This window comes from Oncorhynchus clarkii, chromosome 1, assembly GCF_045791955.1.
Source record: "Oncorhynchus clarkii lewisi isolate Uvic-CL-2024 chromosome 1, UVic_Ocla_1.0, whole genome shotgun sequence".
NCBI lineage: Eukaryota > Metazoa > Chordata > Actinopteri > Salmoniformes > Salmonidae > Oncorhynchus > Oncorhynchus clarkii.
Window position 1 is genome coordinate 39,857,541 of NC_092147.1, and position 23,960 is coordinate 39,881,500.

Consider the following 23,960-nt stretch of genomic DNA (forward strand, 5'->3'; position numbering starts at 1 on the left):
CAGAAACAACATTGTAGACCCCCACCAGTCTGGTTCATCCTTGAGAGCAATTTCCAAATACCTGAAGGTACCACATTCATCTGTACAAACAATAGTACAAAAGTATAAAGACCATGGGACCACGCAGCCCTCATACCGCTCAGGAAGGAGACACGTTCTGTCTCCTAGATATTAACGATCTTTGGTGCGAAAAGTGCAAAATCAATCCCAGAAAAGCAAAGGACCTTGTGAAGATGCTGGAGAAAACGGGTACAAAAGTATCTGTATCCACAGTAAAAACCAGTCCTATATCGACATAACCTGGAAGGCCGCTCAGCAAGGAAGAAGCCACTGCTCCAAAACCGGCATAAAAAAGCCAGACTACGGTTTGCAACTGCACATGGGGACAAATATCATTATTTTTTGAGAAATGTAACCTTGTCTGATGAAACAAAAATATAATTGTTTGGCCATAATGACCATCGTTATGTTTGGAGGAAAAAGGGGGATGCTTGCAAGCTGAAGAACACCATCCTAATCGTGAAGCACGGGGGTGGCAGCATCATGTTGTGGGGGTGCTTTGCTTCAGGAGGGACTGGTGCACTTCACAAAATAGATGGCATCGTGAGGTAGGAGAATTGTGGATAAATTGAAGCAACATCTCAAGACATCAGTCAGGAAGTTAAAGCTTGGTCGCAAATGGGTCTTCCAAATGGACAATGACCCCAAGCATACTTCCGAAGTTGTGGCAAAATGGCTTAAGGACAACAAAGTCAAGGTATTGGAGTGGCCATCACAAAGCTCTGACCTCAATCCTATAGAAAATGTATGAGCAGAACTGAAAAAGCGTGGCGGGCAAGGAGGCCTACAAACCTGACTCAGTTACACCAGCTCTGTCAGGAGGAATGGGCCAAAATTCACCAAATTTATTGTGGGAAGCTTATGGAAGGCTACCCGAAACATTTGACTAAAGTTAAACAATTTAAAGGCAATGCTACCAAATACTAATTGAGTGTATGTAAACGTCTGACCCACTGGGAATGTGATGAAAGAAATAAAAGCTCAAATAAGTAATTCTCTCTACTATTATTCTGACATTTCACATTCTCAAAATAAAGTGGTGATCCTAACTGACCTAAGACAGGGAATTTTTACGAGGATTAAATGTCAGGAATTGTGAAAAACTGAGTTTAATGTATTTGCGTAATGTCTATGTAAACTTCTGACTTCAACTGTATGTGAGAATGCTACTCATTGACTACAGCTCAGTGTTAAACACCATAGTGCCCTCTTAGCTCATCACTTACCTAAGGACCCTGGGACTAAACACCTCCCTCTGCAACTGGATCTTGGACTTCCTGACAGGCCGCCACAGGTGGTAAGAGTAGAGAACAACACATCCGCCATGCTGATCCTCAACACGGGGACCCCTCAGGGGTGGGTGCTCAGTCCTCTCCTGTACTCCCTGTTCACTCATGACTGCATTGCCAGGCACGACTCCAACACCATCAAGTTTCGGCAAACAACAGCCTGATCAACGATAAGACAGCCTATAAGGAGGAGGTCAGAGACAGGGTCTTGTGGTGTCAGGACAGCCTCTCCCTCATTGTGATCAAGACAAAGGAGATGATTGTTGACTATAGGAAAAGGAGGACCGAGCACACCCCATTTTGTCATTGACGGGGCTGTCGTGGAACAGGTTGAGAGCTTCAAGTTCCTTGGTGTCCACATTACCAACAAACTATCATGGTCCAAACACACCCAGACAGTCATGAAGAGGGCACAACAAAGCCTATTTCCCCCTCAGGAGACTGAAACGATTCAGCATGGGTCCTCATCCTCAAAATGACCTCTGTGTCAGAGGAAGGCCCTAAAAATTGTCAGACTCCTGGCACCCTAGTCATAGACTGTTCTCTCTGCTACACCACGACAAACGGTACCGGAGCGCCAAGTCGAGGTCCAAAAGGCTTCTTAACAGCTTCTACCCCCAAGCCATAAGACTCCTGAACAGCTAATCCAAGGGCTACTCAGATGCCTCTCTTACTCTGCTGCTACTCTCTATTTATAATGAATGCAGAGTCACTTTAGTAACTACCTACATGTAGATATTACCTCAACTAACCGGTACCACCTGTATTTTGCCTTGCTTGTTATTTTCCTGCTGCTGTTTAATTATTTGTTACTTTTATTTTATATTTTTTACTTATCTTTTTTTTAACTTCTTCAAGCATTGTTGGTTAAGGGCTTGTAAGTAAGCATTTCACTGTATTTGGCGCATGTGACATACAATTTGATTTGAATGGTCCACCACCCAAAGGACATTTCAATATAAGGAAGGTGCTCTTGATGTTTTGTTCACTGTGTATCTGAACAATACATTAAAAAAAAATTTGCATCAATGATTGTGAAAGATGTCTTTAATGACCACACCTTTGATTACACATGGGATATAAATTATATTTCCAGTCAATTTTGATGGGTGTATTGCATACTGTGAAAACAGTGTAATGTACTATAATTTACAGTAGTGTAGCATATACTTTCTTTGCTATTGGATTAACTGGTTGTTAAAACAAGTAAATTGAGAAGATATTGTTTCAGTGATTTTAAATCAAACTGTTCTCATTGTATTTCACATACCTATATTTTGAATATAAGACTTACTGCACTACAAGTGTTACCAGTTTGGCATTTTGTACTAGAGTTTTGAGAATTCACTGCATACTTGTGAAAATAGCAGCAATGCGATTGGGGAAAAAAACGGTATTATCTTGATATTACTTCGGTCAAGACAACCAAATAGAATCTCATCAGATTATATGACTTTACCTGCTGGGTAGTAGGTTTTTTCTTTGCTTAATAAAAAACTCATCACTAACTCAACTAAGGGCTCCTGCCGGCTTTTTCCGTCTGACCTGAGATATTACTCTTAACGTTCTTGTTCCTGTGTGTCCTCTGTTAGGATGACCTGTTGTCTCTGAAGGTGGGCAGTGTGCTCCACCACCTCAGCATCAAAAGAGCCATCCAGGTGCTACGCCTCAACAACTACGAGCCCAACTGCCTGCGCCGACGGCCCTCCGATGAGGTTAGGCCACTGGAACACTGGTCGTTTTCATTAGGCAACAAACGCAAGACATCTGACTGAAACAGGACTTATTGTTGCTTTCCGTTGTTTTAAATTGTTTTCTGGTGTGGGCCCTAATGAACACAACCCTGGTTCCAGGGATACATGATACATTGTCAATGCTACTGTTACTGTTGTGAAGGCTCATGTCCTCACCCATAACCTCTGGCCACGTCCCTCCATTACCACTCACCTCACCTGTCTTCACTTTGCTCATTAGCACCCTTGACTGTTTAAGCAGTAGTTTCTCCCTCTAGTCTTCCTTATTCCTGTTGGTGAATGCATGGGGCGGCCAACTTATATTTTCCTTTCAATGTTGAGCTCCTGTTGGAGAAACTCCCCTCTGAGCAGTTTAGCGAATTCAAGCATTTCATCTGTACAGTCGTGGCCAAAAGTTTTGAGAATGACACAAATATTAATTTTCACAACGTCTGCTGCCTCAGTTTGTATGATGGCAATTTGCATATACTCCAGAATGTTATGAATAGTGATCAGATGAATTGCAATTATTTGCAAAGTCCCTCTTTGCCATGCAAATGAACTGAATCCCCCAAAAACATTTCCACTGCATTTCAGCCCTGCCACAAAAGGACAAGCTGACATCATGTCAGTGATTCTCTCGTTAACACGGGTGTGAGTGTTGACGAGGACAAGGCTGGAGATCACTCTATCATGCTGATTGAGTTTGAATAACAGACTGGAAGCTTCAAAAGGAGGGTGGTGCTTGGAATCATTGTTCTTCCTGTGTCAAATATGGTTACCTGCAAGGAAACACGTGCCGTCATAGTTTATTTGCAAGAAAAGGGCTTCACAGGCAAGGATATTGCTGCCAGTAAGATTGCACCTAAATCAACCATTTGTCGGATCATCAAGAACTTCAAGGAGAGCGGTTCAATTGATGTGAAGAAGGCTTCAGGGAGCCCAAGAAAGTCCAACATGCGCCAGGACCGTCTCCTAAAGTTGATTCAGATGGCCCGGTGTCAAAAAGGGCAGCAAAGAAGCCACTTCTCTCCAGGGAAAAACAGGGACAGATTGATATTCTGCAAAAGGTACAGGGGTAAAGTCATTTTCTCTGATGAATCCCCTTTCCGATTGTTTGGGGCATCCGGATAAAAGCTTGTCCGGAGAAGACAATGTGTGCACTACCATCAGGCCTGTGTCATGCCAACAGTAAAGCATCCTGAGACCATTCATGTGTGGGGTTGCTTCTCCGCCAAGGGAGTGGCTCACTCACAATTTTGCCTAAGAACACATCCATGAATAAAGAATGGTACCAACACATCTTCTGAGAGCAGCTTCTCCCAACCATCCATGAACAGTTTGGTGATGAACAATGCCTTTTCCAGCATGGAGCACCTTGCCACAAGGCAAAAGTGATGATTAAGTGGCTCGGGGAACAAAATATGAATATTTTGGGTCCATGGCCAGGAAACTCCCCAGACCTTAATCCCATTGAGAACTTGTGGTCAATCCTCAAGAGGCGGGTGGACAAACAAAAACCCACAAATTCTGACAAACTCCAAGCATTGATTATGCAAGAATGGGATGCCATCAGTCAGGATGTGGCCCAGAAGTTAATTGACATCATGCCAGGGCGGATTGCAGAGGTCTTGAAAAAGAAGGGTCAACAATGCAAATATTGACTCTTTGCATCAACTAAATGTAATTGTCAATAAAAGCCTTTGACACTTATGAAATGCTTGTAATTATACTTCAGTATTCCATAGTAACATCTGACAAAAATATCTAAAGACACTGAGACAGAGTTTGTGAAAATTAATATTTGTGTCATTCTCAAAACTTTTGGCCATGACTATAGATCTAGCACAGGTGCTGTATCCTTCAACCTACCAGACTTTGCCACCTGGCTCCAGGCAGAGGTGCCTGCCTCGACACAGAACAGCATCAGGTCAACAGCGTCACTCCCCTCGCCGGCCCATCCAAGGCACTGCATCTTCCATACCAGACTGGTCAGGTTGAGTCGTCAGCCATCATCACCCCGTATACCCACATGTACAACCTGCTATTCAGCTGATCACCACATTAGTAGATGTGCACACTTCAGACAGATTACCAATGACCAGACGGTAAACTGGATCCAGAACCTCAAGAGATGCTGGTGCTGTGCCCGAAACCACCAAGCTGAAAAATGCGATCAATCCACAACATTATCCTGCATCCTTTCCCCATGTGCTCCTGTGTTTGTGTGAAATAAAACCCCACTATTTGGATTCCTGCTTTATCTCCTTTCATTTGCATTCTTATCGATGTTCCATGGTGGCACTTTGAACTCTGAACCAGTCAAACCTCCTTATAAAGTCCACCTTTTCTATAGTTACTGTACCATCCCCTTTTTGTTGTTTACTCGTTCTCTACTTCTTCAATCTACACAAGTGTTATCATATCCTGTCGCTCAGTCATTTGTTGTGTTGGTAAACACATTATGTTCTCCTGATTTGTCAGAACAATATCACACCAGCAGAGATCTCCCAGTGGACCAATCACAGAGTAATGGAGTGGCTGAGATCAGTAGACCTGGCAGAGTACGCCCCCAACCTGAGGGGCAGCGGCGTGCACGGGGGACTCATGGTGAGAAAGAATGATCAGATTTAATGTGGCCCAAAATTGTCTTGATAATTGTGGGCCACAAGTTTAAACTCAAATATCTAAAATCAGATAGAGACTGCGTAGAAAAGATGATGGGTTATTTCGTCTATGAAACTCTGGTTATTTATAATTTTATCTTTACAATGAGAATGGGATGCGTCTCAACCTATCCCACATCTCATAATATTCCCTCTTCCCCCAGGTGCTGGAGCCTCGGTTCAATGTGGAGACCATGGCCCTGCTGCTGAACATTCCCCCCAACAAGACCCTGCTGCGGAGGCACCTGGCCACCCACTTCAACCTGCTGGTGGGATCTGAGGCCCAGGGGCTCAAACAGGATTATCTAGAGAACCCCGACTACACCCTGCTTACAGCCACCGCCAAGGTCAAGGTAGGGGTCAAAGGTAGTGCACAATATAAGAAATATGGTGCTATTTTGGATGCAGCCATGATTTTACTGTAGGTAGGGGTGAGGAGTGATGGAGAAGGGGAAGATGTGGGTTTGGCTGTGGTAAGATATTGTTCTCATGTGTTTGACACTGGTTTTGGTTATTAACTTTAGTCTCAATTCATAATCATTTGAGAATTGATCTGTTCCCACCAGCTGAGGAAGATGACGTTTGGGAGCTTTGGCAGCCTGAGAAAGAAGAGGCAGGATGAGAGTGAGGAGTATGTCTGCCCCATGGACGTGGAGATGCCAAAGGGACGTAGCTTCCAAAAAGGCTATGAGCTCTACGAGGACGATCTAGACCGGCTAGAACAGGTCAACTTCTGGTTTGGTCCCAGATCTGTTTTTGCTGTCTTGCACAACTCCTATGCTGATTGTAGCCCACACATTTTGGCCCGACATTTCTCTGCAGTGGCGGCATTGTGCTCAGTACACATAAGTTCTCCAAATAATAAAAAAGTCATCACATCAATACTTACATTCAACCTCCACCTTTAGATTGTTCTCTAAATGTTTAGAGTTTGGTCGTCAGTACCGTGACAGGAGATGTATTGAACACTGAGGCACACTGTGCCTACTTAGTGTTCAGCTGCTCTGAAGGAATACACAAACAGGTCTACTAACAGGTGTTTTTAGTAGTGGTGTTGAGTGTCAAAAAACGTATCTGTTATTGTAGATGGAGGACTCCGAGGGAACTGTGAGGCAGATTGGAGCCTTCTCTGAGGGCATCCAAAACTTGACGGTATGAAGGAAACTATCTTGTGTTAGTGTTATGTTGATATGGTTTGTGGATAACAATATGTCACTATATTTGGGTAGTCCCATATGGATGATCAACAGATGGTCATGCGATCAACAAACTATCTGTTGATAAGCAACATCTTGCAAGGTTATGGTTAGGTTTAGAATAAAGGTTAGGGTAAGGGTTAAAGTTGAGGCTCGGGGTTAGTGGATAGTTAGTTCAAATGTTGACAGAGTATTGAACATCTACTAAGGACTATCCAAATAGTTGTACTAAACAATATTTTAGGGTATAAGATGCCTTTGTGACATAAATATAAATATTTCAGTGTTTTTTTTTTTACAGTTCTCCTCTAGTATTCATTCTTATTTTCCTGTATTTCCTGTCTGTTTCCAGAGCATGCTGAAAGATGATGAATTCTTCAAAGAGATCTCTAACTCTCCCAACCCCAGCGTAACAGATGACGATTCCAACATTTGAGGCCAGCGCCATGGGACTAGCCGACCAGGATTGAAATACTATTTGGAATCATTTAAAATACTTCAGCTGTGCTTGATTGAGCTTGCCTTTTGGGATGGAATGCATAAAAGTGGCACTCCAGGCAGGCTAAAGCAAACACTCAAAAGTATTCCTGAACCCAGGTGTGCCACTAGCACACATCGACTCCACCGTACCCTCCAACTCTCCGTACCCCCCAACATCTCTCCATACCCCCCAACAAGTTTCCGTAACTCCCAACAAGCACCAGATCTCCTTTTAGTATTTTTGGCATAAAACATTTTTAAAGAAATTAAAAAGTCCATGTCTGTTGTCATGTGAACTGATACGCTGTTGTTTTTTAAGGTGCTGTCAAAGCTAAAATACCCCCTATGCAGGATTAACAATTCAACTCGCCCCTGTCTACCCAATAGCAGGTCAGTTATCAATCCTCATTAATCCCTACAGATCTGATAGATCCTTCTCTGCCTTACCTCTGAGCTAGTCTACATCAAGGGACTGTTCCTCAAGCTCAACAGTAAGGGCCTTACAGTAAAGTGGGCTATCCCCGAAGTAGAGTGCCTACGCTCCCTCACCCTGAACCTTATAAACCCGGCGTCTTCTCAGGATTGTCCGGGCCAGAGTGTCAACCTCAGCACACTGAACGGGTCGCCCTCCTCTGGGTTGGCTTTTAGCCGAGAGACACCCCTTCCTACGACTCCTACCAATGCACTCAGTACCTATAGTTCGGGTCCCATGTTCCTTTATACCAGCAACTCGGGTTTCCTATGGAATGATTAACCAAGAGAATTAGCTAGAGATCCTCAAATAATCAAGCATATTTCATAAACCTAGAGTAAAACGACATGCAGTTAGTTGTATGACTGATGACACAGGGTTTTAGAACAATAAAGTGAGTTTATTAAAAATTCCCCAATCAATCACAAATCATTTATAAGCAAACATTTACTGTAAATTTAATTGATAGACAACCTTCAGCACCCTTAACTAAATCCCTATTGGGGTGTTCCAATAAAATGTTTTGTCTGTTACAATTTTATGAGAAGCACATTATTTAATAACAAGAAAAAGCTTATACAACTCTCTCAACAGTTTTTTTTATCTTAATTTCTTTTTCTCACCTAAATTGCATGTCAATCCGCTTCACCCCTAAACGTTCTAAACTGGAGAGTTCCAGATCAAGCTAACATCCTTAAACTTCTTTTTTTTCTTCACATTACCATTCCCCACTTGGCACCATATTAATCCCCCTCCAACTTAACTAATTACTCCCATTACCTCTTAAATATCCAAAAATGTAAACATTTAATCATTACATTTCAACATTATAGCCTTCCATTAACAATCTCCAACAGGCCCTAAGGCCTTGTTCCTCTAAACTAAACAAACATAGTCTATATGCATCATACCTTAAAGCAAACATCACATTAACTATTTTACTGGATTACTTAAATCACACATTGTTAACCCTCTTACTAAATGGTTCTAATCACCCTTTAATCACCTCTGCCACTATACATTTCTCCATGCTTTCAAAATGTAACATTTAACCTTTAATCATCAATTAATTTATTTTACTTATTTTATTTTCCTTAGTCAATGTCAATTCTCTCAATATTCATTCTTCTCTCTCTTGTGTGTGTGTGCGAAACTTCTTGAGTGTGCTCAAATGTTTTTCTAAAATGTCAGACAACTGGGCCTTAGCCAACTACTATTGACAGTACAAGTCCATATTAACTGTCCTATTTGGAGAGGAATTATTTCAGAGCAATATACCACCATAATTTGCCTACCAGCTGGATACTGGAGACGTTTGTACTCATTGTTTTTATACTAGCCAACTTTCTGTGGAATTTAAATATTAAAGTGAGCCATATCAATATCTGATAAACCCTTTTTTTTACATTAAGATGTAATGTAGGGCTTTTGCAAAGTCTAATGTCATTTTAAAGAATATGTTTGGCTTTTTAACAGTCACTGTCGGAGGATGAAAAACATTGTTATATGCTGTGCAGTTTTGCCCAAGTTAAATGAATTCCCCAAGACAGCTGCTATGGTTTACAAAGAAAACCAGACTATTTCAGCTGCAACTTCTTTATTCTTTCAGCACATCTCACAATATCCTAGACACTCCCAGTAATGGTGTTTATTTGAATGCATTTGCACCTATAATGTACAGTTCAAAGCACATCATTCCTTTTTAAAGTGTCATTGCATGTTATTGAAGCCTTTCTAGTTGCCAAAATGTTGTACACCTGCTAACGAAATATGGATTTCTTGTAATTTGTACTGCGATAACTATTCATAAATATTGCCAGATAGCATAGTTATTTTGAGAATACCGTAGCGCCAGTCTGTTTCTGCTCTCTTGCCAACTCCTTTATGGAATTGGATTGGCAAGAGAACAGAAAGTGACGAACTCAGGCTGTTGTAGCATGTTGAAAGAGTTGAGCGATAAAGCAATGACACTGTTATGCAACACCCTAACCACATGAGGATAAAGTTTGTACTGTGTACTGGTTGAGTTTTTACCCATTTCTAGGGTCAATAAATTCATTGAAACTGTCTAATTTCTCAAGTAGAATTGGATATTTAGAACATATAGCATATAGGTTTGTTTTGCAATTCAGATTCATTACCATTTAAAAGCCTTTACCTCTCCATGTTTGTAGAGACTCTTATTTTTGTTAACACCAAGCCAATAAAGGGATACATGACAGTCACAGACCATTTGTACAGTAGTTGAACAACTTTGTATGCTGTTTCCTACTCTGTGTGCACTTTAAGATAAAGGTTTGACAAGCCACTATTTGCAGAATGATGACCAGATAAAACACATTTACACAGATATTAAAAGCAAAATAGAGGGTCAGGACAAGAGCATTGCAGCTTCCTCGGTTCTGTTCAGGCAGAAGTAGAGTAGGCTGCTGTGTGCCATGTTCTTTATGTAAAACTACCTCATTCACAGCTGGCTGCTGTTGATGTCGTCTGGACAATGTATTTTGTATGGCAATCACCTTGATCCTCCATCCTGATATAGTGGTCCTGAGCTAAACTAGGGATATAACCTCAACTATAATGAAGAACAATGACTGGACAGGTTTCATTGAAGGAGAAAAATAACACTGAACTCATCTAAGGGTCTTTTAAATTTTGTGAAGGGTTTTAGTATTTTCCATTGTCTCTAATGGGGAAACTCTTTCAATAGCGCTAGACTAAAAAGTTTGCTCTATGTTCAATTTGAGGTTTCAGTCGAAGATGTCTGCCAACATGGGCCTGGGAAGCTCTCAGGAGCTGACTGAGGAGATGCAGAGGGGCGTCCAGTCTGAGGTCTTCTCCCGGGCATCTCTTCATACAGCCTGCCAGCTGAGGACCTTCCTTTCTGTAAGTGCAGATCGTAATGTACAAGTTATTTTTAAAAACATTGTAAACATTGCTGGAATATTGTACTTGAGATGTGGTGTTTCCTTTGAATATTTGTGGTGCATTTTGTCTAATATAAATTCAGATAATGCTAATTGGTTATTCACTGTGTCTGGGTGTGTTTTATGTATTTTGTACAGCGCACGTGCACAGAGTAGAATGATCTGTGGTTGCTGCATTGCATGGCGTGCTATCCATGCTGTTTACCAATCGGGTACATTTGTGAAATGATTAGTATATTGTGCATTGTAATTTTCATGTATTCCTGTTGTAAACTATTTTTGGTAACTATGGTTTCCCCAGTCAACAAGCGCCAAACCAGCGTGTGCGCGTGCAGAGTAGAATGATCTGTGGAGGCTGCATTGCATGACGTGCTATCCATGTTTCCCTATTAGATAATACACTTGTGACTGGTGCTACATGCTGGAGTCCTTGTCAATATTATTCATAACACAATGGAAGAAGAGTACTGTTACACAGTACATTAAGAAAAATGGATTTATTTGTATTTTATTTAACCTTTATTTAACTAGGCAAGTCAGTTAAGAACACATTCTTCTTTACAATGAGAATTTGGGACTTTTGTGGTAGTGGAAGAAGTTTAACTTTTTAAACTTAAGCCAAGCAGTTAAATATTGTCAAAGTGACATTTAGTAAAATAATTGGTCTTATTATTTTGATAGTGGGGCACATATTTCATTACAAATAACTACTCTGACTAGCCTACTACACTTTTATACACCTCTCCTACTAGAATACCACAGTATATTCAAACTGTAACAAAAGAGTACAGAAGACAAGGAGGCATTGTTGTAAAAAAATATGACAAAAAATGGCTCCCCCATTGTTATAATTTTCAAGTACCATGGTAGTTATTCAACAGTGGGGAGTTAGCTAAATTAGTTGTTGTGGTTACTAAAACAGCTGTACCTCCTGATTGGTGTTAGATATTTATGTTCTTATTTCAGATGTGAATAGCAGAGAAGTAGACCAAGGTGTCATAACCGCTAAGTTTGTCTAGCTTGTTGGGAAAGTGGTCAAAATGGCAGGTGTTTGTAAAAGTTGATACAAAAAGTTGTTGATGTGGTTACTAAAACAGCTGAATCGTTTGATCCTATGAATATATTTGTGCTCCTATTTCAGATTTGAATAGCAGAGAAGTAGACATGTCATATCCTCTAACTTTTTGTCTAACTTGTTGGGAAAGTGGTCAAAGTAGCTGATTTGTGTCAAAAGTTACATTGTTTACACTGAATGTTGGAAGTCATGATGTCACAATGGGCCCTTTAGATTGTTTAGGAAATCCCATTAAAGTGGATGGAGGACAACAAGTGTAATAGTATAAAAGCTATCCAAAAAGTTAAATGGAAGCACACTATTCCAGATCAGTCTTTACGTTTGAAAGTTTGAATGGCGTTTATAGCTTAAACGGTGTAAGAGGAGTAGCGTGCAGAAGAAGAAGAATAAGAACTATGACGAAGATTTAAAGTTGGGACTTTTGCGTCAAGTCACAACTAATAGTGGGCAAATATTATACAATCCAGGTATATAAAGCTCTTAGAGACTTACCCCAAAACACTCACAGCTGTAATCGCTGCTAACGGTGATTGTCACGAATATTACCGAAGGTGACTCCCCTTCTTGTTCGGGTGGCGCTCGTCGTCGCCGGTCTACTAGCTGCCATCGATCCTTTGTTCTGTGTTCGTTTGGTTTTGTCTGTTTTGGTTTCGTTTTGTCTGTTCCTTGTTTGGTTTTGTCTGTCTGGTTTTGTTTTGTCTGTTCCTTGTTTGGTTGTTAGGGTGGGGTTATTGAAGTTCGTTCAGCCCGCTTCTGTTTGTGCGGGCTTGTTATTCTGTATGTGTTTGAGTGGTTAAGTGTTTTCATTTGGGTTTCTCGCTGTCATTTTATTTTTCACGATAGGTTACGTTTGTTCTGTAGTATTACCTGGTTTGGTATACTATTTTTGTTCCTGTGATTTATTCTGGACATTAAAGCGTGTTTTTCCTGCATCCTTTGCTCTCTGCGCCTGACTCCACACCTATTCACTCATTGAGCGTTACAGAAGCCCGCACCATATGATGGAGTCAGCAGGAGCAGCGACCACCCCTCTTCCCACGATGGAGGAGAGAGTCCTTCATCACACGTCCGTCCTCCATCGCATCGGATCAGCGATGGATCAAATGATGGAGAGGATGGATCGTTGAGAGAGGAGTGGTCTTCCTACTACCCCACCTACCCTCCCACCAGCAACTCTACCATCTCCCCCAGCGGGATCTGGTTCCAGCGCTCTGCGCATTACGCCTCCGAGGGAGTACGATGGAGCAGCGGCGGGGTGCCAGGGATTCCTGCTTCAACTAGAACTCTACCTGGCCACCGTTCGGCAGGCTCCCTCGGACGAGGAGAGCGTGAGTGTCCTCGTCACTTGCCTTACGGGTAGAGCCCTGGAATGGGCCAATGCTGTCTGGAACGGGCCCGACTCAGCGAGGGGCAACTACCCGGAGTTCACCCGCCGTTTCAGGGCCGTGTTCGATCACCCTCCAGAGGGCCGAGCGGCGGGTGAGAGATTGTTCCATCTCAGGCAGGGGACGAGGAGCGCGCAGGACTTCGCACTGGATTTCCAGACCTTGGCCGCTGGAGCAGGGTGGAATGACAGGGCCCTGATAGACCATTACAGGTGTAGCCTGAGAGAGGACGTCCGCAGGGAGCTGGCTTGTCGGGACACTACGCTTAGCCTGGATGAACTGATAGACCTGTCGATCCGGTTAGACCATCTGCTAGCTGCTCGCGGACGTTCTTTAAGGGTCCTGTTAGTTCCACCTCCTGACCCTCCCGCTTCTATCCCGATGGAGATAGGAGGGGCCGCGTCTAGGGAGATCGGAGGAGGAGGCTCCTCCTGTACCAGTTGTGGCCGGAGAGGGCACACTTCAGGTCGGTGCTGGAGGAGTTCATCTGGGAGTCGAGAGGGCAGGCAGAACACTCCTCAGTCATCCCAGGTGAGTAAGCACCACACTCTCCCAGAGTTTCCTGTTGGTCACATGTTTTTATTAATTTGTTTCCTTAAAATGTTTCCCTCTCTCCAGCATAAGGCGCTAGTCGATTCAGGCGCAGCTGGGAACTTTATAGATCGCGGACTCGCTCAGAGGTTGAGGATTCCGTTAGTAAAAAGTAGACCCCCCTTTTCCCGTGCACTCTTTAGATAGTCGACCATTAGGGTCAGGGCTGGTCAGGGAGGCCACAATTCCTTTGGAGATGATTACGCAGGGGAATCATAAGGAGCGGATTAGTCTGTTCCTTATTGATTCACCTGCGTTTCCGGTGGTGCTGGGGATTCCCTGGCTGGCTATTCACAATCCGACGATTTTGTGGAAACAGGGAACTCTCCAGGGGTGGTCTGATGAGTGTTCAGGCAGGTGTGTAGGAGTTTCCATCGGTGCGACAACGGTGGAGAGTCCAGACCAGGTTTCCACCGTGCGCATTCCCGCTGAGTGTGCCGATTTGGCTATCGCTTTCAGTGAAAAGAAAGCGACCCAATTACCACCCCATCGACAGGGGGATTGCGTGATAAACCTCCAGGTAAACACTGCACTCCCCAGGAGTCATGTGTATCCTTTATCCCAGGAGGAGACGTTGGCTATGGAAACATGTCACCGAAGCTCTGGGACAGGGGTACATTCGGCCCTCCATGTCACCCGTCTCCTCGAGTTTCTTTTTTGTGAAGAAAAAGGGTGGTGGTTTGCGTCCGTGTATTGATTATCGAGGTCTAAATTCCATCACGGTGGGTTTTAGTTACCCATTACCTCTCATTGCTACGGCAGTGGAATCGTTTCACGGAGCGCAGTTCTTCACGAAACTGGATCTCAGGAGTGAGTATAATCTGGTGCGTATTCGGGAGGGAGATGAGTGGAAAACCGCATTTAGCACTACATCTGGCCATTATGAGTACCTCGTCATGCCATACGGGTTAAAGAATGCTCCAGCTATCTTTCAATCCTTCGTGGATGAGATTCTCAGAGACTTGCAAGGACAGGGTGTGGTAGTGTATATTGACGATATTTTGATCTACTCCGCTACACGCACTACGCATGTGTCTCTGGTGCGCAAGGTTCTTGGGTGACTGCTGGAGCATGACCTGTACGTGAAGGCGGAGAAATGTGAGTTTTCCAAACGAGCCGTTTCCTTCCTGGGTTATCGCATTTCCAGTTCGGGGGTGGTAATGGAGGGTGACCGCGTCAAGGCCGTGCGTAATTGGCCGACTCCGACCACGGTAAAGGAGGTGCAGCGGTTCTTAGGGTTTGCCAATTACTACCGGAGGTTTATCTGGGGTTTTGGTCAGGTAGCAACTCCTATTACCTCACTGCTGAAGGGGGGGCCGGTGCGTTTGCAGTGGTCAGCAGAGGCGGACGGAGCTTTCCGTAGGTTGAAGGCTCTGTTCACTGAGGCGCCGGTGTTGGCGCATCCGGACCCTTCTTTGGCGTTCATAGTAGAGGTGGACGCATCCGAGGCTGGGGTTGGAGCGGTGCTCTCACAGCGCTCGGGTACGCCACCGAAGCTCCGCCCCTGTGCCTTTTTTTCGAAGAAGCTCGGGCCAGCAGAGCGGAATTATGATGTGGGGGACAGGGAGTTGTTGGCTATGGTTAAGGCCCTGAAGGTGTGGAGACACTGGCTTGAGGGGGCTAAGCACCCTTTCCTTATCTGGACTGACCACCGTAACCTGGAGTATATCCGATCAGCTAGGAGACTGAATCCTCGTCAGGCAAGGTGGGCCATGTATTTCACCAGATTTCGTTTTACTATCTCGTATCGACCAGGTTCCCTCAACACTAAGGCCGACGCGCTGTCCCGCCTCTGACACTGAGGACCGGTCCATCGATCCTACTCCCATCATTCCGGCGGCTAAGCTGGTGGCACCAGTAGTATGGGAGGTGGACGCGGACATCAAGCGGGCGCTAAGGGAGGAACCTGCGCCTCCACAGTGTCCGGAGGGTCGTAAGTATGTGCCGCTCGCTGTTTGTGATCAATTGATTCGATGGGCTCATAGTCTACCCTCGTCGGGTCACCCAGGTATTTCTAGGACAGTGCGAGGTCTTAAGAGGAAGTACTGGTGGCCCACCTTGGTGAGGGATGTGCGATTCTATGTCTCCTCCTGTTCGGTGTGCGCCCAGAGTAAGGCTCCTAGGCACCTGCCACGAGGGAAATTACAACCCCTCCTCGTTCCACAACGGCCGTGGACCCATCTATCGGTGGATTTTCTTACTGACCTTCCCCCCTCTCAGGGGAACACAACGATCCTGGTCGTTGTGGATCGGTTCTCTAAGTCCTGCCGTCTTATCCTGTTGCCCGGTCTCCCTACGGCCCTGCAGACTGTGGAGGCCCTTTTCACCCATGTCTTCCGGCACTACGGGGTGCCCCGAGGATATAGTTTCTGATCGGTGTCCCCAGTTTACCTCCCGGGTGTGGAGGGCATTTATGGAACGTCTGGGGGTCTCGGTCAGCCTTACCTCAGGGTATTACCCGGAGAGTAATGGGCAGGTGGAGAGAATGAACCAGGAGGTGGGTAGGTTTCTGCGGTCGTATTGCCAGGACCGGCCAGGGGAGTGGGCGAGATACATCCCCTGGGCAGAAATGGCCCAGAACTCACTAAGCCACTCCTCTACCAACATGTCACCATTTGAGTGTGTGTTGGGGTACCAGCCGGTCCTGGCACCATGGCATCAGAGCCAGACTGAGGCTCCTGCGGTGGAGGAGTGGGTGCAGCACTCTAAGGAGACCTGGAGGGCCGTCCAGGAGTCATTACGCCAAGCGAGTGGACGGCAGAAGAAGAGCGCTGACCGTCACCGCAGTGAGGCCCCCGTGTTTGCACCAGGGGACAGGGTCTGGCTCTCGACCCGAAACCTGCCCCTCCGCTAGCCCTGCCGGAAGCTGGGTCCGCAGTGTGTAGGGCCATTTAAAGTCCTGAGGAGAATAAACGAGGTTTGTTATCGATTATTACTTCCTTCGTATTATCGCATTAACCCCTCGTTTCATGTCTCTCCTCAGGCCGGTGATAGCTGGTCCCATGCAGGAAGGTGAGGTTCCGGAGGTCCCTCCGCCCCCTCTGGACATCGAGGGTCCCCGGCGTACACGATACAAGCTATTCTGGACTCAAGACGCCGGGTGAGGGGCCTGCAGTACCTCGTTGACCGGGAGGGGTACGGTCCGGAGGAGAGGTGCTGGGTCCCGGTGGGGGATATTCTGGATCCATCTATGTTGAGAGAGTTCCATCGCCTCCATCCGGATCGCCCGGCGCCTCGGGCCCCGGGTCGTCACCCGAACAAGAAGGGGAGTCACCTTCGGTAATATTCGTGACAGTACCCCCCCCTACGCGCCGCGGGAGCTGCGTGTCGGGGGGGGGGGGGTACTGTCACGAATATTACCGAAGGTGACTCCCCTTCTTGTTCGGGTGGCGCTCGGCGGTCGTCGTCGCCGGTCTACTAGCTGTCATCGATCCTTTGTTCTGTGTTCGTTTGGTTTTGTCTAATTGGTTTCACCTGTTCCTTGTTTGGTTGTTAGGGTGGGTTATTGAAGTTCGTTCAGGCCGCTTCTGTTTGTGCGGGCTTGTTATTCTGTATGTGTTTGAGTGGTTAAGTGTTTTCATTTGGGTTTCTCGCTGTCCTTTTATTTTTCACGATAGGTTACGTTTGTTCTGTAGTATTACCTGGTTTGGTATACTATTTTTGTTCCTGTGATTTATTCTGGACATTAAAGTGTGTTTTTCCCGCATCCTTTGCTCTCTGCGCCTGACTCCACACCTATTCACTCATTGAGCGTTACAGTGATTCTAACATGTATTGACTCAGAGAGTTGAATACTTATCTAATGAAGATATATTCACTTTTATTTTTCATTTTTTTCTATAATTTTTCAACCACTTTGAGATTATTGTGTGTGGATCGATGCCAAAAAGGGATAATTCAATAATTTTAATCACACTTTGTAACGTGTGTAAACAAAATGTGTAAAATGTCAAGGGGTGTGAATACTTTCGGGAAGGCACTGTAATTATTTTATGCAAATGATGGATATGATAAGTGGTGTATTTGAGTTATAAAAAAAAGGAAAACTTAATGACAAGATGTAGAGATTTGACATCAGTGAGAAGAGCGAAAATCTATTCTCTAAAATAAATGGAATATAAAATGAGACAGGAATCTATTTCCCATTTTATTTTCATAACGATTGCAGAATAAATTCCTCATGTTTTCTGGCCATGATGGATTCATATTTCCGAAGTATCCATACAACAAATTACCATACTCATCTCTCATTTAATTGGGTTATAGTAGCCTAGTAAATAGATAAGCTATGTAGTATTTCAAATGTTGCTGTATGATATTCCATAGGCAGCACAGTTTATAATAGTCCTATAACCTACAGTTGAATTAGACAGGTGAACATGCAGACCATTTATCTTATACTTTGAAGTATGAATTCTACTACTGTATGTTGTCACGCCCTGACCTTAGAGATCCTTATTTATTCTATATGTTTGGTTAGGTCAGGGTGTGACTCGGGTGGGAGAATCTGTTTTCTATTTATTTGTTGTTTTTGCCTAGTGTGGTTCCCAATCAGAGGCAGCTGTTTATCGTTGTCTCTGATTGGGGATCATATACAAGTTATTTTCTGTTTAGTTTCTGTTACCTGACAGAACTGTTCGCTTTCGTTTTGTTACTTTGTTAGTGTTTTCATGATTTTTTTTATTATCAAAACACTTTTCACGCTGCGCTTTGGTCCACTCCTTCCGACGACAGGCGTTACATATGTAGCCTACTGTAATTTCATTATATATATATTTGTATCCTAGACGATATTTCAAAATTCGCGGGCAGTCCAGCATATTTAAGTTGGGGGAAAGTCGATGAGAAACATTGTTGAATTGAAACGTTCTGCTGACAGGTCCACAACAATGTGTCATTCTTTTCGCTTTCAGGAGCTGTCAGAGTCCTTTGCCAAATACAGCATAAGTTACTGCTAAATATCAAAACATTCTGCCCACACTTCTACAAAATATCATTTCTCTTTCTTTTAGAAACTGCCGTGGCCTAATTCCAATAGTTCCAATTTATACAGAAAATAAAGGGCTTATTGTCACCATAAATGGTGCATGAAGGGCGTTTTCCAGGCAGTTAAAATGCTTGTTCATGCAGTCAGTGTTAGGATGGGTTGGATTTATAAACGGAAAACATCCGTATGTATGGGGTGCGCCAAGTTTATAAATATCAATATATTTAGACATACATATTATTTTCAGAAATGGCACATGCAGATATTTAGTGACAACGTAATATGCTAGTTAACGTTAAAAATACATACTATCAAAGGAGTGCAGAAAGGATAAATAAATATGGCATGGTTCACAGGGAATCAAACAATGTCCTCACATCAAACAGCAATTCATTTGTAAAAGGAGAGAAGACCAGTTCTGTCATTTCATATATGCAAGATAAAAATATATATTTTTTTAAACATAATCTACAGGGTTTCAAACATTTATCAAACAAACTAACTCACCTTTGTTGCATTCATGACGAGCAAAAGTCTAACTTATCTCCACAGTCTCTGAAGGTACGCTGGATGTTTTCCAAGTCGATTGCACAGGTGAAAAAAGGAAAACATTTGTGCATATCCACATCTCCACTTGCTGTGATCTTCAAAAACTTGTCACGTATGAAGTACTTTACCCTGGTGACACTTGGATCCTCCCCTTGTACTGGTGTTGTATGTTCATGCGAAGTGTAGTGTGCAAACTCTGGAAAATAATCCTCTATTTTAGATTTCCCCGCCAACACCTTCTCTGCTAGCAGGTCCTGTTTGTTCAAAAAGAGGAGGACAGGACGGTCCATTGTCCGCATTCTGCGCCAGAGGTTCTCTAAGTTGTTTAGTGCCTCCTGCAGTTGGTTGGTCTGATTGTCTCCCTGACACACCATATCATAGCTGCTGCTGTCCACCACTAAAATATAGGCCGACTGGTCACAAAACACTCTCCTTATGGATCTCCATCCACCTCTGCCATTGAACAAATAAAAAACGTATTCTCCTACTCTGAAATATGTCTCAAAAATGCCTGAAGCTTTTTTGTGTTGCATGTATTGCATTAATTTCTCCTCCGCAGTTAATTCTGTGTCCAACAATCGCATCTGATTGAATATTGTGCTTTTCCCTGAGTCACAATCTCCTAGTAGTAGGAGCCTGTGAGATTTATGGTATTGCTGTTTATCTTTTTTAAGCTGTTTCTCAATCCTTTTGTTTGCTTCTCTCCGTGCCTTCTCCTCTTCTTCTCCACATTTGCCTTTGGTCTTATTACCAATGCCAAAACAAGCCATCTTCCTAAAAAAAAAAAATACAATAAAAGGAGGTAAAGTAATAAGTAGCCTTGTCTGAGCCAGAAAGGCCCATAGGGCAGGAGCCTATTTCTGTAGTGTTGATGTACAAGTACACCCAGGACAGGATGCTAGTCTATTGCAGGGCCTTCCTCCTAATCCATTTAATGAGTGCCAAACAGGGAGGCAATGAAAAGGAGGGGAAATGGTACATTAATTATGCTAATTGCTAGACTGATCCAAGAAAAAAACACCTTCCTCAAGATTTGTGAAAGGTTTAAAAGAAAAACGTGTTCTTCAATCAGATTATGAGGAATTGAGAAAATGGCACACAAAAAAAGACCCCACCCTCCCCGACAATATCACTCCGAAACACTGTTTGGGTATAGGACTTTTTCACCAAAGATGTACTATTTTTCTTTTTAAAAACATTTGTAGTTCTAAAAAGCGACATTCCCTCCACCACAGCCAGATGGGTAAAACAAATGGAATATCACAGCAGATGAATCAGACCTAGCTCTAGTCCAGGGCGCCGTTCGGCTGCGTACTCTCACGAACAGAGGCAATGTTGTTGTGGTTGTCGTGGCGCAATGTTCCAAAGCTAATTTTGACCAACCTTCTTCTTCCGAGTGTTTTGTTGTAGCCTTACCAAGTAATTCTGGTTTAGTCACGCTTTTATTTTCACTTCTTGTCAAGTTTGATTTTTGGATTAGTCTCAAAGCAGTAATTGTTTTAGAATATGAATCGAGACAAATATGGTCCAAAGTAGCCTGGAAACTAGTCTTGTTTAGCTACTATAACATTCAACTCCTTCCTCTCTGAGTCATGTGTGTTTCGCAAGGAGTACCTAGGTCCAAAGTTCTTACTTGCTCTGTAGTAGGATGTCCCTTGGGGGTATCCTCACCTATGTAGGACATGCGAGGGTTAGGTTAATAAACATGCCGGAGCTAGAACCTGGTTGTCGCGCGTCCTCATTTTAGATCATACTACATGGTGTCAGAAGTGGTTTTAAAATACACATAAACGTGAAGGACGTACCAAGTAAATCATACATTCAGGCTGTTTCAAATCAGGGAGGGCACAGTGTTGGAGATAAAAACAGCGCGTATCATTATTTTGCTAGCTAACGAGCAAGGAGTAAATTACTGCTATGCAACATGTTGCAAGAGGAAGAAGCTGGCCGGATTTCAGGGTTTGCGACTCCAAGTTCAACGGGCTCTGGCGCCAACACGGACAAGCCCTGTGGCTAGTGCTGACGGATTTCGCATTCGTCCCCCGGATAATTTTGTTTGTATGGACATTAAAAACGGGCCGAAATGGATCAGGCGCTTTGAAATGTACAGGGTAGCATCAGGCTTAAACGTGAAAAATGAGGCATTTCGAGTTAATACACAGATCTACTCTATGGGTGATGAAGCCGAGGATATGTTAAATGCTTCAACGTTGACCGAGGAAGAGAAACTTAACTACAGTGCCGTTAAAGACTGTTTTGAAACGCATTTTGTAGGGAGACACAACATTATTTTTGAGAGATCTAGGTTTAATATGCGCTAACGGGAGCAGGGTGAAACCACCGACAGTTTTATCACAGCCTTTCACAAACTAGCAGAACATTGTCAGTTTGGCGCGCTCAAGGAAGAGCTGATCCGAGATCGGATTGTAGTCGGAATAAGAAATGTATCACTTTCTGAAAAGTTAGTTGGATTCCCAATTTACCTTGTCCAAAGCTGTAAACCAGGTTAGGCAGAGTGAGACAGTAAAAAGACAGCAGACGATACTGCGAGACAGCAGCTCCTTGCAGAACGAAGAGAGTGAGGAAAAACATGCATTTTCAGAGCTAAAAAAAACGGAGGGGAACACAGAACAGAGACAGACGTGGAGAAAACAATCACAGACAGCACCAGTAGCTAGTTCAAGTGTTTGTCGCAAATGTGGGAAATCCCCTTTCCACAGATGGAAAGATTGCCCAGCAAAGGATGCGGAATGCAGGAAATGTCACAGGAGAGGATATTTTTCAGCTGTCTGTCGATTAAAGCAAATGCATGAGGTCTCAGAGGAGGTACAGCAGGACAGCATCTTTCTGGGAGAAGTAAAGGAAAACAATGCTGGCTGGCATTCAGACATTAAACTCAATGTGGAGATTGTGTCATTTAAACTAGACACTGGGGCAGCAGTGACAGCTATCCCAACTAGGCTGTATAGCTATAGCTGGCCCTTTGCGCTCTACAAACAAATAACTGTACGGGCCCAGTAATAAGATTTTACCAGTGGTAGGGCACTTGGTGATTAAACTGGAGAGTAAAGACAAAAGTGCCATCCAGCCTGTCTTCGTCATTGACTCTCTAGCCAGACCGTTGCTGGGGCTGCCAGCAATTGAAGCATTGCAACTCATTGAGAGTGTGAGCGAATTAGAGGACCCAGTTGAGGTTTTTAAAAAGAAATTCCCAAAAGTGTTTTCTGGTCTAGGAAGGATAGAAGGTGACTACAAAATCTGCCTGAAAGAGAATGTTATCCCTTATGCCCTTACCACCCCCCGCCGGGTGCCTATCCCCTTATTGGAAGAGTTGGGGAGGATAGAAGAAATTGGGGTGGTGTCTAAAATAGAAAGTCCCACAGACTGGTGTGCAGGGATGGTAGTGGTCCCAAAAGCCAATGGGGAAATAAGGATCTGTGTGGACATGACTAAATTGAATGAGACACATCTTACCATCAGTGGAGCAGTCACTGGCTCAGTTGGATGGCTCACAAGTCTTCACAAAGCTGGATGCCCGCTCAGGTTTCTGGCAGATACCGCTGTCATCAGAGAGTAGGACACTCACAACATTTATAACACCGTTTGGCCGTTACTGTTTTAACGTTTTTCCATTTGGAATCGCTTCCGGCCCTGAGCATTTCCAAAGATGCATGTCCCAGCTGTTGGATGGGCTGAGTGGCTTCATAGTCCACGCGGAAGGGACAGAGCAGAACATGATGTAAGGCTCACAGCAGTTCTGAACCGACTCCAGGAGACTGGCCTGACACTCAATGAAAAATGAACTTTTGCACAATCAGAGGTCTTGTTCTTGGGACACAAAATCAGTGCAGCTGGAATAGAGCCGGACCCAGAGAAGATCAGCGCCATCACAGATATGCCCAGACCCCAGAATGTGGCTGAAGTCAGGACCTTCTTAGGCATGGCCACATATGTGGGTAAGTTCCTCCCACAGTTCTCAGATACAACCAAACCTCTGAGAGACTTACTAGCCAAAGAGAATGACTGGTTATAGGGTCACATGCAACAGGTAGCGTTTGACAAAATCAAAGGAGATCTGGCCTCACAGAGAGTGCTGGCCCAGTACCGTCCCCACGCTAAGACAAAAGTATCAGCAGATGCATCATCCTTTGGGCTAGGGGCGGTCCTCACACAGATGCAGGACAACATGGAGTGGCATCCAATAGCTTACATCTCCCGAAGCTTATCCGACACAGAGCAAAGATATGCTCAAGTGGAGAAGGAGGCGTTGGCTATCACATGGGCATGTGAAAGGCTCAGCCAATACCTTATTGGCCTGCAGATTACAGCAGAGACTGACCATAAACCGCTGTTGGCTCTGTTAGGGACAAAAGCACTGGACGACTTGCCTCCCAGAGTTCTGCGCTTCCGCCTCAGATTACTGAGATTACAAAATGGTGTATGTGCCAGGGAAGGCACTGATCACAGTAGATGAACTCTCCAGGGCCCCAATTAAACATCCATTATCAGAGGAGGAGCAATGGCTAGAGGGTGAGGTACAGGTGTCCATT

At 44.1% G+C, this 23,960-nt stretch overlaps 1 protein-coding gene, 1 long non-coding RNA gene and 1 pseudogene across 5 annotated transcripts in view; 2 read left to right on the forward strand and 1 right to left on the reverse strand.

Moving 5' to 3' along the window:
- LOC139406958 (liprin-beta-1-like) overlaps positions 1-10,121 on the forward strand; it is an 80,246-nt gene extending 70,125 nt beyond the window's left edge. For all 4 annotated transcript variants that reach the window (XM_071150183.1, XM_071150166.1, XM_071150176.1 and 1 more), the window contains 6 exons: positions 2,942-3,064; positions 5,567-5,692; positions 5,913-6,101; positions 6,315-6,473; positions 6,835-6,900; positions 7,297-10,121. In XM_071150183.1, coding sequence (XP_071006284.1) covers positions 2,942-3,064; positions 5,567-5,692; positions 5,913-6,101; positions 6,315-6,473; positions 6,835-6,900; positions 7,297-7,380 — 747 coding nt within the window. In that variant the 3' untranslated portion in view covers positions 7,381-10,121. The remainder of the gene's footprint in view (positions 1-2,941; positions 3,065-5,566; positions 5,693-5,912; positions 6,102-6,314; positions 6,474-6,834; positions 6,901-7,296) is intronic.
- A 422-nt stretch (positions 10,122-10,543) lies between these two features.
- Positions 10,544-21,968, reverse strand: LOC139406978 (guanine nucleotide-binding protein G(s) subunit alpha pseudogene; annotated as a pseudogene).
- On the forward strand, positions 10,652-16,992 carry LOC139406992 (uncharacterized). The gene is made up of 3 exons (XR_011634049.1): positions 10,652-10,782; positions 10,962-11,035; positions 16,858-16,992. It is a non-coding gene; the product is annotated as an uncharacterized lncRNA (long non-coding RNA).
- Positions 21,969-23,960: the final 1,992 nt, after the last annotated feature.